Source organism: Camellia sinensis, chromosome 11 (genome assembly GCF_055761805.1).
Source record: "Camellia sinensis isolate YWXY chromosome 11, ASM5576180v1, whole genome shotgun sequence".
Lineage (NCBI taxonomy): Eukaryota > Viridiplantae > Streptophyta > Magnoliopsida > Ericales > Theaceae > Camellia > Camellia sinensis.
Genome location: NC_138971.1, coordinates 125,457,955 through 125,475,477, shown reverse-complemented (window position 1 = coordinate 125,475,477; position 17,523 = coordinate 125,457,955). Strand labels below are relative to the sequence as shown.

The 17,523-nt window shown below is 33.6% G+C and overlaps 2 protein-coding genes across 3 annotated transcripts in view; both read left to right on the top strand.

Moving 5' to 3' along the window:
• The window catches only part of LOC114308343 (DNAse I-like superfamily protein), a 41,082-nt gene extending 34,151 nt beyond the window's left edge, over positions 1-6,931 (top strand). For both annotated transcript variants that reach the window (XM_082894676.1, XM_028253909.2), the window contains exons 9-15: positions 3,670-3,762; positions 3,906-3,938; positions 4,030-4,118; positions 4,220-5,216; positions 5,356-5,441; positions 5,692-5,776; positions 6,481-6,931. In XM_082894676.1, coding sequence (XP_082750802.1) covers positions 3,670-3,762; positions 3,906-3,938; positions 4,030-4,118; positions 4,220-5,216; positions 5,356-5,441; positions 5,692-5,776; positions 6,481-6,567 — 1,470 coding nt within the window. In that variant the 3' untranslated portion in view covers positions 6,568-6,931. The remainder of the gene's footprint in view (positions 1-3,669; positions 3,763-3,905; positions 3,939-4,029; positions 4,119-4,219; positions 5,217-5,355; positions 5,442-5,691; positions 5,777-6,480) is intronic.
• Positions 6,932-13,898: 6,967 nt separating this feature from the next.
• Positions 13,899-16,973, top strand: LOC114308344 (3-ketoacyl-CoA synthase 11). The gene is made up of 2 exons (XM_028253911.2): positions 13,899-14,654; positions 14,854-16,973. Exon 2 carries the CDS (start codon positions 15,179-15,181, stop codon positions 16,712-16,714), a length of 1,536 nt encoding a protein of 511 aa, XP_028109712.1. The 5' UTR covers positions 13,899-14,654; positions 14,854-15,178; the 3' UTR covers positions 16,715-16,973.
• Positions 16,974-17,523: the final 550 nt, after the last annotated feature.

The window sequence follows — 17,523 nt, the reverse complement described above, 5'->3', positions numbered from 1 at the left end:
CATCCACAGGCGGGATTTTTCTTCTCTACTCTGCTGCCGGTCTCTTCTTCTTGCCTCCGTCCTGGGCGGCCCTTGACGGTGTTGCCTCCATGTTTCCCACTCCACTGGGCACGATCACTACTCCCTGCTCCTCCACTGCAGCATACGGCGGACCTCCAAATCGGAACATCACAGTGGCCTTCCGCTTCAGCTCCTTATTTTCTGCTTTCAGCACACTTATCTCTGCTCGCGCATCCTTATACATGCGTTGGAGCAGAGCCAGTTGGGCATTTAAATGCTGCACCTCATTTGTCCTACTCTGCAGCCGGTTCGACAAATTTGTGACCGCTGTCATGCTTTCCACACATGCCTTCAAAGTATACTGATTGGCCTCCACATCCGACTGCACTGCCATTCTTTGCTCCACAGACCGCATCGGAAAGTTCAACGGAGTAAACTCCGTGGCGCTTGGTTGAGGTTCCAGTGCCACCGCACCAGTTGTCTCTCTTGTTGACTCATTGAGGTCGGGAAAGAGAGTGAGCAGACTCCGGGAAGATGAAGCCATTTTCTGGGCCACAGAGTATTACAGAGTATCTCTCTCAGAAATCTCTCTCAGACAACAGAGTGTTACGGACTATCTCTCTCAGCAAAACGAAGAAGAGTTTTTGTTTTTTCAGAGGTTTTTCGCAGCTTTTCTCTGCCTCAGCCTCAGCCTCTGTCTTATAGCCGAGGCAGCCACGCGCATCGCGCGCCTCTTATCACCAGCCGACAAACGGGCACGCAAGCCAAGGCGCCCACGTGCCTCGCCATCATGTTCGGCACACCTTTTGATGAATTGGGCACGCCTTTTGACAAAATTGGGCACACCTTTTGAGGATGCCACTTTTCCAAGGGTCCGACAAGACTTTATAAACTGTCCCGACATTTGATACCGGTTAGCTCCTTTATGGGTCCGACAAGACTCTGTAAACTGTCCCGACATTGATTCCGGTTAGTTTCTACAAGGGTCCAGCAAGACTCCGTAAACTGTCACAATATTGTCTTCTACAACAGTCCGACATGACCCCATAAACTGTCTTCTACAACGGTCCGACATGACCCCATAAACTGTCTTCTACAAACGGTCCGACATGACCCCATAAACTGTCTTCTACAACGGTCCGACATGACCCCATAAACTGTCTTCTACAACGGTCCGACATGACCCCATAAACTGTCTTCTACATCGGTCTGACACCACCATACAGTGTCCTCTACAACGTTATGACACCCCATACAGTGTCTTCACCAACGGTCTGACACGACCATACAGTGTCTCCTATCCTTTTTTATTTTTATGTATTTTCTTGTTTTGTTACTCTCTCCAAACTCAAGTTGGTTAGTTTCTCTCCTCCTTGAGTTTGCGGGGGGCTGTTAGAATTTCCCATCTTTACCTTCACCTACTCCACTACACACTCCACTTCACCTACCTCCACTTCACCACACACTCCACTTCACCTAACCCACTATCACCTCCACTACACCTACTACCACATTTTCTTCTATATATAGATTGTATAGGAATTGTAATTAATCTATCTTGTAATAACAACACAATACATCAATCAATAATACATTTCTCTATTTCTTTTTATACATTGCATTTACTACAGCAAGTCACAAATTGCAATCCATCCTCCATATGAAGCGATAACATTAGACCTCCTATGCTTCTCATCGGACCACCTCTCCAACGTTACTGCAATACCCTTACAAAAAAATTGCAAACCTTTATCCCCATAGAATGCATCCATTTCCTTGGTTTTGGTGAAAAACAGAGGTCGATTCAACTGGAAGGGACGAAGCTTGATAGATATCTTGAAAGACTTACATAATTCCTTCTCAATTTGCTCCCAACCTATGAAGAAATCTACTCTCTTACACACCACTGCATGATTGAGATCTAACGAAGAACCATTTGTTAATGAAAATGGTGATTGAAGCTTAAGTACCTCCGCATACGACCTACCTCTGTTTGCCCCTGTTCTCATTTGCTGACTCATTCCCTCTGTGTGTACCTCCTTATTTGCCCCATTCTGCTGAACATCATCTCTAGGATCATTTACCATGGCCAGACGTCTTGCATCCTTTCCTTCATCCTTACCTTCAGTACCTCTAACAGGGTTCTTCTGCCTTGTTCCAAATAGGATTGTATCAAGTAACACAGCCACATCTTTCCACCCTTGTCGATTGACCCCTGCTGGAATGATAATGCTTGATTTCCTTATCCCAGCCACCCACTTAGATAACTCCACAAACTCACCTCTGCTATTTGAATTACTCTGAAGACAGAAGACAGAACTGTTCGTATACTTTCTGAAGGACTGCCTCTCCTCGCTCTTGGTTCCAACATCTTTGAGAACCTGTGATGCCCAGAATACCCCTCCCAGATCAATTTTCAATATGAAACTTCTATGCCTGTTCCTTTCAATGATTTCCACTACCTCCCCGTGTGATTTCTCATTGACCTGAACAATGATTACCTTCTGCTCAATCTTCAGATCCAAAGCACGATCTCTGTACCTCCTTGTCATTCTCTCAGTTCTCTCCTTGCTTTTGTTCAACCTTCCTAGATGCAGCATCTTGCGCAGAAGGAATGTGATGAACTGTAAAGCCTGGAATAGGTCATTTGATGTTCCGTAAAGATTTTCGGTAGATAGTTGAATAATTATGGTGCATGTGCCTTATTGCTTTAGCATGTAAAATGGCCATGTAACTGATTACAGGTTTTTAGTTGTAAACAAACCCTGTACTTTGTCAGAGGTTTGATTTTTGACTTCGTCTACCATATCATGTTCTCTCATTCCATGTTGGATTGGTGCATGAGGATATGATTACCGTGTTGCAATATAGTGGGTTCATATTACATATGCTTCATCATGTTGGTACAACTCCAATTTTCTGCATGTTCCATCTAATTTTCCCACTCTATGTCCATTTGGGATCATTGCTTGTGAAGATTGTATAAACTGCTGTTGAGTCCATCTCAACATTCTCAACCTGCTACAATGCAGAATCATGTCTGCACTCGTAATTTTTTTTAATAGATATTATTTGTTTTAGAGGTATTTATGTACACTTGGGACCTTTTAATATAAATACATGTGTGATGGAAGTGAATCTTAGTTTTTTGGGTCTGTCTCTCTCTCACTCTCTCACTCTCTCTCCCTCTTTTTATTTATTTACTTATTTATCAATCAGCGACAAAGAATTATATTAAAAAGAAAAAATGTACAAATGAAAGGAGGACTGGGAATTCTCAATAGAAAGAATACATCTCAATGCAAAAGATATAAAAATCTAAGAGGGGGTGCCACCGGAGCCCAAAAAGATGTCAAATGACATATTTAACTGGCCACAAAAAGTCCAAGTCCCCAAATTTGTCTGCAAAATTCCTTGCATATTGGTAGCGTAGAACTTCATATTATTGCTTGGAAAACATTTACGAAACTGAAGCCATTTTTTTTTTATTGTTTTGGTTCTGCATGATGCCATGGGCTTGAAATTTTCTCTGGGTAGTTATACCATATTTGCCTTCTGGTAGAAGTATGTGCACTTTTGATTCCCATATCACTTATTTTGTTTAATATAAATAAAACCTTATTTTCCAATTGCATTTAACATCTTTAAGAAATTTATGTCTATGAACAGATTAGAGTGCTTCTGGATAGAGCTCATGCTGTTTCTAAGCTTTGGGATGATGCTCCTGTGGTTCTTTGCGGGGATTTTAACTGTACCCCAAAAGTAGGTCCATTTTACCAACTTCCTCACTTCTTGAGCTTGAGTTGTTACTTCTGTCACTGTGTTTTGGTCTCCAGTATCGTATTTGAGTTTGGTTGGGTTTTAATGTGTTATGTTAATAACATTCCTACGTGCCTTTGTATCAGAGTCCGTTATACAATTACATATCAGAGCAGAAGGTAAATGTTGTTCTGTGTTGCTTGCATGGTTGGTTCATTGTTATATTCTGGGAGTTGCAATGGTCAAATAAACAGTGCTCTTCTATTGCAGTTAAATATATCTGACCTGCCTAGAGATAAGTTATCAGGACAAGCTTCTGCTGAAATTCGTCCACCAAGTCAGTTTAACCCTAATTTCAGGTTTGATTTTTTCTCATTTAAATGGTTCTCTGATGAGCTTAGAGGTGCTTTTCTTGCTTGTGCATGGAAGATAGAATTCAAAAGTTTGGAAAATATTGTAGGCCTCAGTTTGCTGATAGTTCAGGTGGAGCTTCAGCAGTGGTTGATCACAGGGAACTCGGGCAGAAACAGAATAATACAGAAAGCAATTCTGTAAATCTAACTTCCATGAATATCATATCTCAACCTCAGTGTGTTAACACTGGGCTGAATGTGAACGGTGCATCTCCTTGTGAAATAACTAAAGAAACTGATAAGGAAGTAGATGGGTGTAAGGATGAAACTCATTTGACTGTGTCTGTTCCAAATGGTAGCTTAAAGGAAAGTCCAAGTTCTCAAAACAATGGCGGGTTTTGTATTGAACAAATGAAAGATGGACATGAACAGTCTGAAGCAAATTTACAAACGGAAAATGAAAGCATGAACTGTGATAAGAGCAAACTTCCCTTTATTGGTACCAATGATTCTACAGATGCCATAATTGATCCAACACCTTCAGGTGCTTCCAACTTGGATGATGTTTCTTCATCTGAGCTGTTCCATGAGACTTCCTTTCCCAGTACTCTGAAAGTCCCCACTGTTGGAGGTTCAGAAAATTTGTCATCTCTATCAGTTGCTGATGACAAGGATTTCCCTTCAACCTTGTCTAAAGTCAATGCTTCATTTGAATCGACAAGCCTATCACTTAAAGAGGATGAAACCAATGAAGAAGATGAAAGTTTTGGTGAAGATTCTACTGATTTTTTATCAGAGTTGCATGGCAAAAATTGTTCCTTTCCACCTGATTTTAGTCATGCTGTAAGATCTGACTTTGTGGAATCTGATAAATCCTTTGATGAATCTACTGCTGTTCCCCATAGCCGGCAATTGCATTATTCTAGAGATGAGGTTCTGGATGATGATTCTCCCGGAATGGATTCTGAGCCTGTTCATGCATCGAATTTTACATATGATCCATCAGCATGGACTCCAATGGAAATAGAAACTGCAACAGGTAAAGCAGACTGCGCACTTGTAGAACACCCTCTGAAGTTGAGAAGCACATATGCAGAAGTTGAGGTAGGTCATATACTCCTGAGCTTCAAGTTGTTTTCTGTGCTATCTGTCCTTCCCTTGTGATGTATCAAAAATATATACTAGTATTGCAGCTATTGATTAATTTGTGAGTGCCATTATTTTTGTTCTTTGTTACTTGCAGGACCGTTCAGGGACTAGAGATTCAAATGGAGAACCCCTGGTGACCAGTTACCACAGGTGTTTTTTAGGCACGGTTGATTATATATGGTGAGTATCCTTCATGGTTTCATACTTCATGGTGTAGTTTCCAACAATTGCTTCTTGATATCTGAATTGAATCTGTTTGTCTGACTAATCAAAAGAGGGTTACGTGCCTTTCGAACACTTGTTGAGGTGCAATGGAGACATCGATATAATGGATAGTTTCAAATCTTTCGCTCTTATATATTTGTTTGTCACCTTTTGTAGCTAAGTACAATCGAGACTAGATTGAAACATTGTTGCAATTAATATGCAGGCACACTGAAGGTCTCCAAACTGTCAGGGTGCTTGCTCCAATTCCAAAGAATGCCATGCAGTGGACTCCAGGATTCCCAACGAGGGTATGTTGATGTTTTAATTTTGAACATGTCCTGTGCATTTCTTACTTTGCCACGCAAATGACTTAAAGGTTGGTAATGTGACTTAAAAGAGAGAAAAAAGAGAAAAAGGTTAAGTAGATTAAAGCAATTACAGCCAATCACTGAGTCTGAGGTAATATGATTAGAGAACTGAGAGCTATGTTCCCTGGAACGTGGATCATTCCAGTACGTGGAACGGGAACATGATCATGAACGTGGTGTATGCCACATGCTCTAAAATGTGGTACGATAAGAGTAAACTAGTATGTATTACACTTGAGAATTTAAGATACTTCTAGAATAATTTTCTTTTGATTATTAGGCATCCTATAATTTTTTTTTTTTAATATTTATTTCTGTAGCAAAATATTTTTAAGAGCATTATGACCCATTTTTATGTGAGGAGTTGGGCCGCACCTCTTACAAACATGACATGGGTTGGCATCATTTTGATATTAATAGGTTTGGTGGTTGTTAACTCCTGTTTCATTGAAACTCCCCACTTTTAGGAAAATAATGCCTTGTTATATGCTAATATCAGATTTGTATGCAACATGTCAATTACCTTTTGTTAGTGGGGGAAAAAGTGTGGCTGTTTCAAAAAATTTAGCGGGAACTTTGAATTGGCTTTCATGAAACTTGTGGGGGTTATAATGTTAATTTTTGTTAACTGTTGTGGTCTTCAGAAATGGGGAAGCGATCACATTGCACTGGTTTCTGAATTGGCTTTCATGAAAGATCCGAGTATTCAACAGAATACAGAAGCTCCCTAACTGTCAAGTCGTTTTTGCAGTTGAGGCTTGCAACCGGAAGAACTGCTTTCTCCGCTCTAACTCTTGGCCTCCATTAACAATGTACGCATCGATGGAAAAAAGTTAATCAAGTTTTAATTCTGTCAACTTTTTTCCGGTCTTTAGTTTTTAGTGTTCTTTTGTACATATAACCTTTCTAATCCTCCAAGAGTTCGTTTATGATTCAAAACTTTTTTTTTCCCCCTTGTATCATTATCTGATTATAGGATTTTGACTAAAAAGAGATTATTGGTTTCGGTGTTGTTTGTCATAAGAAGTAAAAATCCTATTGTGATAATTTTATTCCTTTATGTTCAAAATAAAGTCCCTTTCATTTTTTCGTGTAGATATACATAACCCCCTTGTTCGGATGTTCAACTATATTTAATAAAATAGATTATATTGAAAGCTAGGCCAAAAGAGTTAATTTGAGATCTGCTTTTGTTAATCTATAGACGGGCTAGGGCTGCGTGTCACCTTAGTTGATGACACCATAGTGAGAATATTATTCGAAATTGGAAGTAATTATTTGGGAAAACATTGATTATTAGGTTATAAAATAATTAAGAATATTTTTTAAGAAAATATTAATTTAGAATATGTTTTAAAATCTTAAAAAATCAGGTCTTGATTTTTTGTAGATGTGCTGAGTAATTCATAATTACTGTGCGTGGGTTATATCAAGGATTAATCTTAAATCGTTATTTTTTTACTTTAGTTATGGATGAGTTGATGAGAAATATTTAAGATGATGTGTCATGGTGTATGTTTTTTGCAGATAATATCGTGTCGGTGGATGAGATTAGAGACGAAGTTAACACTGAGTTAGAGATTTGAGAAAAACACTTAAATGTAAAGGATTTAAGATACATAGAAGTAAGAGAGTACATAGAGTGTAATTTTAGTAACAGTAACAATGGAAGATGAGGGGAAGTGAAGATTGAGAACCAAGAACTACTTAAGAGTGAACATTTTCGTTATCTAGGATAAATTATCACAACAATTGAGAAGATTGAAGAAGATGTGGTCTATAGAATTAAGGCGGGGTGGCTTGGAGGAGTGCGTTTGGGGTTTTGTGAAATAAACGAGTATCCACTAGACTAAAAGGGAAGTTCTATAGAATGGCTATTAGACTAGTAATGTTGAATGAGACGAATGTTAGGCAAATAAGAAACAACATGTAGATAAGACAAGTATTGTTGAGATGAGGATGCTAAGGTGAATGTGTGGCAAGATTAGAAAAAACAAAGTTAAGAATGAATATGTTTGTGAATGGGTATGAGTAGTATCGATAGAAGATAAGTTGAAAGAGAATAGATTGAGATGGTTTGGTCATATATAATGGAAACAATAAAGACAATAGTAAAGATAGATGAAAGTGTTAGGAAATGGGAAAATCTAGATTAACGTGATCTAATATAATAAATAGAAATATAAATCTTCTTAATTTGACTAACCAAATAACCGTTGATAGAATCTAATAGAAAAGAAATATTCATATAATGTATCTCATTTGATAGGAATTAAAATTTGATTTGGTTTGATTTGGTGTTGAGTAATTAAAAAATGAGTTAATTCATAATATTTTAGACATTAAAAAAAAAAGAAAAGATTATTGAAATGTATAAATTTGAGTTTGGTATCAATTCAAATCCTAACCTCAACCTCCTCAGCCTCCCAACTACCTCTCCTATCTTCAGCAACCTCTCTCACCCCAACCACATCCACATCCCTTTTGGTTTCATCTACCTTATCCTTCAGTTGTGTATTTTTATATACATTACGTGTTATGTTAGAAATTTGGTTTAAAATTTTCTGAAATGAAACTTGTTTTCATTGTTATATTTTGGTTCACATATGGGGCCACCGCCTTGGAGCCCTCCAAAATTGATATTTTTTTAAGATTCCAAAGTTAGTAAAAAAAAAAAAAAAAAAAGTAAATTACATTGAGGTTTTCTTAAAATATATGCCTTATGTGATTTGAAAAATTACGAATACTTGCTTGTCATAATTTTTTATTTAATAGAATTAACTGAAAACATGAAATTCATAATTGCTCTTTTATACAATAATAAAATTATCTAAATTATTAATTGAAACATATTTATAACATCATTGAAAATTATTAATTGACTTGATAATTTGTTAATAAAAGTGGCGATTTGTTATGAAATTAGAAACATCAAGAGGTGGAATGTAATTTTCAAAACTAGAGGAGGCGATTCGTATTTTAATCAAAAGTCAGGATATATTTGTAATTTACCACTCCAAAAAAAAAAAAAGACGAGAGAAAAAAAAGGGCTAACAATTTGTTGTTTTCGTTGTTATGTTTTGGTTCACAGATGGGGCGGCCGCCTTGGAGCCCTCCAAAATTGATATTTTTTTAAAGATTCCAAAGTTAGTATAAAAAAATTATAAAAAAAAAGCTAACAAATTATATAAAAAAATAAAATTTTTTATTTTTACACTATATATTTTTTGTAAATAGTCAAAAAATCATTTTAAATATATTATTTTTTTTATCTCATATTTTAATTAAAAATTAAAAATTATTAAAATAGTTTGTTCTTAAATGAACACGGGCAAATTGTCTATTTTCAAATTTAAAGAGATGGAGTGTTTTGGAGTCAATTTGTTTTTTTATTATATTTGAGAATTTGAAGTCCAAATTCTACTATGAAGGCAATTGAGAATTTTCTTATGAGGTTTCTCTTTGACTTTGCCATTTCCTTTTGCTTCTATAAATTTCAATTTGGGTAAAAATCATAAAAACATATTAATTGAAAGTCATTTCAAACATATTATTTTTTTGTAAATAGTCAAAAAATCATTTTAAACATATTATTTTTTTTATCTCATATTTTAATTAAAAAGTTAAAAATTATTAAAATAGTTTGTTCCTAACGAAAACGGGGGCAAATGGTCTATTTTCAAATTTAAAGAGATGGAGTGTTTTGAGTCAATTTTGTTTTTTTATTATATTTGAGAATTTGAAGTCCAAATTCTACTATGAAGGCAATTGAGAATTTTCTTATGAGTTTTCTCCTTGACTAGTACGTTTCCTTCTTAGAGATGCTAGAAATGACATTGACCTCTCAGTTTTTGTTGAAAATTGTATCATATTTTATTTTATTTTTCCATTTCCTTTTACTTCTATAAATTTCAATTTGGGTAAAAATCACAAAAACACCTTCCATTCTTTGACCCAAATTTATACTAGATTGAGTTTTACTAGATTTTTACCTCATTAAGCAGACTGTGTCTACTTAAAATTTTTAAATTTATTTTGTGACTCTCAAATTTATCATTTTTTTATTAGAGAAGTTTTTACTTAAACTTATGTTTAAATCTGAGTTTTTCAATTGAAATGATTTGTGTGAAATGATTTATCTACCGCAGTTGTTGTCGCTCGAATCGCTCGAATTTGTGCCAGTCAGACGACCGATTTCACCTTCGTCTACTGCGGTTGTCACCTTATTATTCGGACGACCTACAAGACGATCGATATCAACAAATTCAGTAAATGTAGCATTACTCATGGTTTATATCAAATAGAACTTTAATTCAATTTTTTACTTAAATTTGAATTTTTTTTTGACTAAGCTAGAGATGGCCTGGCCATACTTCTAAATGTTTTTTTTTTCTCCTCCACACCTACTTAAAAGATATTAAAAACTTACTAAAGGTGGCATGGATCAATTGCTAGAGATAGTTAGGAACATAATCTTTATAATGGATACACAATGATTTTGTTATATAAGATGCCACCACGGCTACTTAACATAAACCAAACTTTTAGAAGCCCTTTAATTTCAAAGAAATTTCAGGAATTAACATAAACTAAACTTTTTGAAGCCTATCAATTTCAAAGAAACTTCAGGAATTAACATAAACCAAACTTTTTGAAGCCCATCAATTTCAAGGAAATTTCACGAATTGGACAAAGGCCATGTGAACCACATGTAGATCAAGCTGACATTTCTCCATAAAAATGGTATGAAAGTACACCATAGGGTGACCAATTCAAAGAGCCTACAAAATTGTAGATTAATTATATTAAGGCACACTCAATTATTAATGAATATCATTTTATATTATTTATCTATGAATTCGTATATATTAACCCTTTTAATTAAGAAAATCATACAAATACACCCGATTTAAAGGGAGTATGTAAGGAGTAAAAGTTTTATAGTTTTGTTCGGAATGTGGATTGGCTTTTTGACTATTTTAGTCTGGGATTAAAAAGTATCGTTTATGATAGATTTTTTGACTTTTTTGATTTTTATAAGAAAAAAAATGAAATGATTATGGTTTAGATGTGATATTTTGTTTTATTAATTTTTTAGCCTATTTTGTTTTTTTTGTAACTATTTTAACCAAAAAATCTCAAAAAGCCACATGCCAAACGAAAGTTATATTGTACAAATAGAGTAAAAGTAATATATTTTTATAATAAAAGGTCAAAATGTATAATTTTATAAATGAAAAATAAAATAATATACACTAATAATTGAACACATCTTAATATAAATAAGCTAAATGGTACTCAAGCTCAAATTTTCTCAGCGTTATGTGTGAGACAACACCAAGGTTTATTATACCAACACTAGTCAAAGTCAAAACTACTTTATTTTATTTATTTATTTTTTTTTTTCAACAGTGCTACGGACCCTCAAAAAATACAATCCTCACTTACCTGTGATTAGTTCAAGAAGAAAAGAAAAAAAAAATAAAAATAAAAATACATGATTGATCCATATCATTTTGAGAGTCATGAGAATCCCCAACTTTAGAAGTCAAAGCATTTTTGTTGTTTTGGTTTGTTATCATGTAAAGATGTATATTTTTTTAACTATAGCACTCTATTAGTGACAGTCATTGGAGTAAAATCAAATTTCAAATTACTATTATATAACTAATTTCTACAATACTCCACTCTAAGTCAGTTGAATCATTTTAGAATATGAAAGGAATTATTTGTTAGTACATTATTTTTATTTTTTTATCTTTCTTTTGGTCATATATTTTTTCTATTTTTTTTTATATCTTTTTACAAAAGGTCAAAAAATATACTTATTTAGATAATTCTAAACACACTCTTAAATATCTAAAATTTGGAGTAATGTATGAGTTGGCCTCTCTTTTGATTTGTATTTTTTTGTTGCTGGGGGTGCAATTCGGAAAATGATACATTCTTACAAATTTTTCCTATAAAAGCATTATGTTTGGCGTGATATTGTACTTACTCTGGCCAAGTTTGGCATCTTTTAAAAAATTCAAAAAGTCAAAAAGTCACTATCCTATTTAAGTCACATCATCTTATTTAAGTCATATCACCTCTCTAACACATCACTTCAAACCCAACCCAAATCCAACCTATATTTCATAAAAAGTCAAAAAGTGTACTTATTTAGTCTTCCCAAACTTGGCCTCTATAATGGTGAATTCTTATCGGTAAAAAATTGTTGACGAAATGCTTTTGTGAAAGAAATTTGTGAGAATGTAGCACTGTCCGTGCAATTCAAGCTTTTTGAACTCATTACGGTCTATCGTTTGATGATCTAATCTATTTATGTTATAGACTTTTATGTATAAATTATTCATATAAAAAATTAAATTAATCTAAACTACCTTTCATTTATTTTTATTTTTTTTAAATTTTAAAATGTATAAGCAGTCAAAGAATTTGAAATTGAATTGAAATTTGCCTAAGCTACCTTTTTTTTGGGACAAGTATGCCTAAACTACCTAACTTCAACCAAACACATCATAACAAATTGTTTCACTATTTGAAAAGATATCACTATATTTTCAAATAATTGATTTATATTTTCTTTGGTGTTGATAAAAGAGTTTAGAATTAAGACAACAAGGCATGTTTGGTCTAGATTTTATTTTCGATATTTTTGCTTTCATTTTTTGTGTTTTTTAAAACAAAACAATGAAAAGTTCTAAAATAATTATCATTCTAATATTATTTAAAATTTGGTAAATAGCTTAAAAGTGCTAGATATAAAAAAAAAATTCAAAAACAATTTACCAAGCAAGTTTATCGCGTCAATTTTTTTTTTTTAAATTTTTTCGAGTTTGTATCAAATTGTTTAATATAATTTCTACTTATAACATATTAGGTTGAAATAGATTAAATAAGCTAAAAAAAATTGATTATCCAAAAACTGAATGAGAGGTACTATTGACTTTTGCTTTTGAATTATCAGTTTTTAGCTTATAATAAACGGTTCTAAACCGTACCTTAACAAATTCCAAAATATATTAAAGTTTAGTTTATTTACATTTTTGAATAGATCTCACGTAATCTATTTTTTAAAAAATATACTATAATCAAATTGAGTTATTTAAATTTGACTTAAAAATTAAGGTAAATTACAAATATACCCCCTAAGGTTTGCTTAAAGTACATATTATCCCCTGCAATTTGAAAAATTACAAACACCCCCTTGTTAAAAAATTTTATTTAACAGAATTAACTAAAAAAAAGAAATTCATAATTGCTCTCCTATACAACAATAAAATTACTTAAATTATTAAATGAAACATATTTATAACATTATTAAAAATTATTAATTGACTTGATAATTTATTAATAAAAAGGGCGATTTATTATGAAATTAAAAATCTCATGGGTGGAATGTAATTTCTAGAACTACAGGGGGTGATTTATATTTTAATCAAATCTTAGGGGTGTATTTGTAATTTACTCAAAAAATTAATAAGGTTTAAAATACCTATAAAATTTTAATGACTGATAAGATCAAATTTTTTTGATCATTTTACATTTTTAGAAAATAGAATAACAAGAAAAGAAAAATACTACTTTGCCTTAAAAATTAATCAATTTGAATACAGAATGTCTAGAAAATAGTCAAAATAGAAAAACGAAAAGGAAATTATAAATAAGCCTAGAAGAACAAAAATAATTATAGATACATAGATTTTTATTTTTATTTGCGCAACAAAATATAGCAAAAGTTCCACCTTTTACCTTTTGGTAAATATTTTTTCAACTTCCCATTATCTTGTAACTTGCTAAGACAAAAATCATCAACATTGAGGAGATTATTGATAGAGGGGGTGTTTTGAGAAGTTGGTAAAAAATTAATTTTTTTGATTTTTTTGACAAAAAAAATTAGTTTTTTTGGTGACTTTTTTGGAAGAACTTGGTAAAAGTCAAAAAATAAAATCAAAAAATTGACTTTTTTTTTTTTTTTTTTTAATTTTTATTTTTATAATCATTTTTCCAAATTGCTCCAGAGTCTTGCTAGAGCATGGCTAGGTAGTGTTCTAGGGAGAGGTGAAGATGCTAAAAGTTGAGGGAGTTTAAGAGCTCATTTGGGAATTATCTATTTTAATGATACTTTGTTTTTTTTTTTATTAAAAAAGGATACAAAAATGTAAAAAAATAGTGTGATAACTTATAATAATTTTTTAATTTTTAGATAAATTATAAATACACCTTCTGAGTTTTTCTTAAAACACAAATTGTTCCATGTGATTTGTAAAATTATAAATATTTCTTTGTCAAATATTTTTATTTAACAAAATTAAATAAAAAGATAAAATTTTTAAAAATTACCTAAAATATTAATTAAAATAAATTTCTAACATCACTAAAATTATTAATTGATTTAATAATTTATTAATAAAATAAATTATTTATTATGAAATTAGAAACTTAACAAGCGAGAAGTAGTTTTCAAAATTATTAAACATAATTCGTATTTAAACAAATCTCAAAAAAATGTATTTGTAATTTATTCTTAACTTTATTATTAATATAATCCATTGACAAACAAGTGGTAAGTGTAATTAACCCTAATATTTGTCATTAGTGAGTGTGCAGAGGTGGCCGTGCACATTTCAAACCGTTTGATTTGAATTTTCAACGGTCCTCATTTCCTGTGTTCTTGAGTAAGTGGGTCCACACCTTGTCCAATATATATTCCATCTCTCTCTCTCTCTCTCTCTATATATATATATAGCCTTTATAGTAGGTTGGTTTCTGGGCGAGGACGAAGCGATCTAGTGCGGGAGGTTTCACGCTCAAGGTCAGTGTTTTCCATATTCCATTTGGGTCTTTTTGCATTGGATTGTTCTTGTCAAAACTGGGTTTTGATTATTTTGTTTATATTTTTTGAGCCACATTAATCAGATCTCATCTAAGATACATTGTAATCATGTTTGTGTTTGCTATATAAATGATAAAGTTAGTTTTTTTTTGGTTCTTTTTTCTTGGTGATTTTGCAGGGATTTTTTTGTTCCTTGAGCTGCTCTTCTGATTCTCCGTGCTCTTAAATTTGATTGAACTAGAAATAAATAAAAAAAATCTCAATTTTCTGAGAAAACCCTTTTTCTGTTCAGGATTTCAATGCCCTTGTGCCCATTTTGATCTTAGATTCCCATATCCCTTTTCCTTCCATATTCAATTTTCCAGGAAAGTAGAAGAAAATTTGTGTTCTTTTGATTGATAATACTGCCCATCTTGTTCTGAGGGAATCAGATTACTTGAACCAACTGAACTGTTCAATTCTATCAATTTTGATCTAATTCGATTCATTGAATTCCTTCCAAAATGAGTGAATTAAAGGTAGAAAAGCCCTTGGCACCATCATCTTCGTCGAGAAAGCTTCCTGATTTCAAACAATCAATCAAATTGAAATATGTAAAACTTGGGTACCATTATCTCATTACGCATGGAATGTACCTATTTCTAACTCCTCTAATTGTTGTAATTGCGGCTCATCTTTCAACATTCTCGCCCCATGATCTTTATCTTCTTTGGGACCATCTTCGATTCAATCTCATTTCGGTGATCCTATGCTCAACTCTTCTGGTGTTTCTGTGTACCCTTTACTTCCTTACTCGTCCTCATCCAGTTTATCTCGTGAATTTCTCGTGCTATAAGCCAGAAGCTGCTCGTCGATGCACGAGGCAGATTTTCATGGAATGTTCGCGTTCAATAGGGACATTCACTGAGGAAAATCTCCAATTCCAACAGAAAGTTCTTGAGAAGTCTGGTCTTGGTGAGTCAACCTGTCTCCCCGAATCTGTTATTAGTGTACCTCCTAATCCGTGTATGAAAGAAGCAAGAAAAGAAGCTGAAGCTGTAATGTATGGTGCTATCGATGAACTTTTGGCAAAAACCTCTGTGAAACCGAAAGATATTGGAATTTTGGTTGTGAATTGTAGTTTGTTCAATCCAACACCCTCTCTTTCTGCAATGATTGTGAACCATTATAAGCTTCGAGGGAACATTGTTAGCTATAATCTTGGTGGGATGGGTTGCAGTGCCGGTTTGATCTCAATTGATCTTGCTAAAGATCTTCTTCAAGTTCATCCCAATTCGTATGCTCTGGTAGTTAGCACGGAAAACACTACTTTGAATTGGTACTCTGGAAATGAGAGATCAATGCTTGTTTCGAATTGCTTGTTCCGAATGGGGGGGGCTGCGATTTTGCTTTCGAACAAAAGATCTGATCGACACCGATCCAAGTATCAATTGGTTCACACTGTTCGGACCCACAAAGGCTCTGATGATAAATGTTTTTCATGTGTTTTCCAAATGGAGGATCCAAATGGCAAGGTTGGAGTTTCGCTATCAAAGGATTTGATGGCAGTTGCCGGAGATGCTCTGAAGACTAACATCACTACTTTAGGCCCTCTTGTGCTTCCAATGTCTGAACAATTGCTCTTCTTTTTCACATTGATCTGCAAAAAACTTTTCAGGATGAAGATAAAGCCTTACATCCCTGATTTTAAATTGGCTTTTGAGCATTTCTGCATTCATGCTGGAGGAAGAGCTGTGCTTGATGAAATAGAGAAAAACTTGAATCTTTCTGATTGGAATATGGAGCCTTCGAGGATGACACTTTACAGATTTGGAAACACTTCGAGCAGTTCTCTTTGGTATGAATTGGGGTATACAGAAGCCAAAGGGAGGGTGAAGAGGGGAGACAGAATGTGGCAGATAGCGTTTGGATCTGGGTTTAAGTGCAACAGTGCTGTGTGGAAGGCATTGAGGACTATTGATCCAGCAAAGGAGAAGAACCCATGGATGGATGAGATTCACCAGTTCCCAGTGGATGTTCCAAAGGTTGCAACCATCTGAAATTCTACTAAGAGTTTCCCATTCATTGGTAGTGACATTTTGGAATCTAAGTTTGTAGGTGGTGTATTTTTCTTTTCTCTCGTGCCATCAGATCTTTCTATTTTCCTTTTGGTTTCCAATGTTGATGGTGGATTGTGCTACTGTGTTTGGAAAGTTAGGAAACTCTAGGGTGTTAAGCTGTTAATTTATGGTTTGATGGTGTAATATGGGGCTAGCCCAGAATTAATTTTATTCTTATAAGAAGCTGAGATTTTAATTAGTACTAGGGTTTATTTTGAGCTTGGGCTAGACTAGAAGATGTTGTGCTTGTCATGTTTACTTTTTGATGACTTCGAATAGAAGAGCATTGTGCTTGTGAATTATATCTATTGATCTTGAGTTTTTTTTTTTTTTAATCAGCAAAAGAAAGGAAACTTTATTGATAAAACCGGAAAATAGCACACCCAAAAATACGAAGGATTTTTGAAACTTTTTTTCACTGCTAAAAGACAGCTATATTTTATATTATATTAAAACAGAGGCACACCAGACACATGAACTGTCCTCATCTTTCCTCTTTTTTTTTTCTTTTTTTTTTTTTTTTTTTTTTTTTGAATATCTTAACGCACATCAAATGAAATCTGTTTTCAAAACACGACTTCAATGACTATGCCTAACAAACACAGTTTGATAAATAAATTAAAAAGCATGTTTGTTTGGAAAATAAGATTCCAAAATGCTAGGGTTTGGTTAAAAAACAAAAATCCATGAGGTCTTAGCTGGCAGATATGGGCAGCCTGGTGAATGTAAACCTCTGAGATTTGGGCATG

Bases quoted from the DNA above. Each gene is read 5' to 3' on its own strand.
- LOC114308344 (XM_028253911.2), top strand. From the start codon at position 15,179: ATGAGTGAATTAAAGGTAGAAAAGCCCTTGGCACCATCATCTTCGTCG.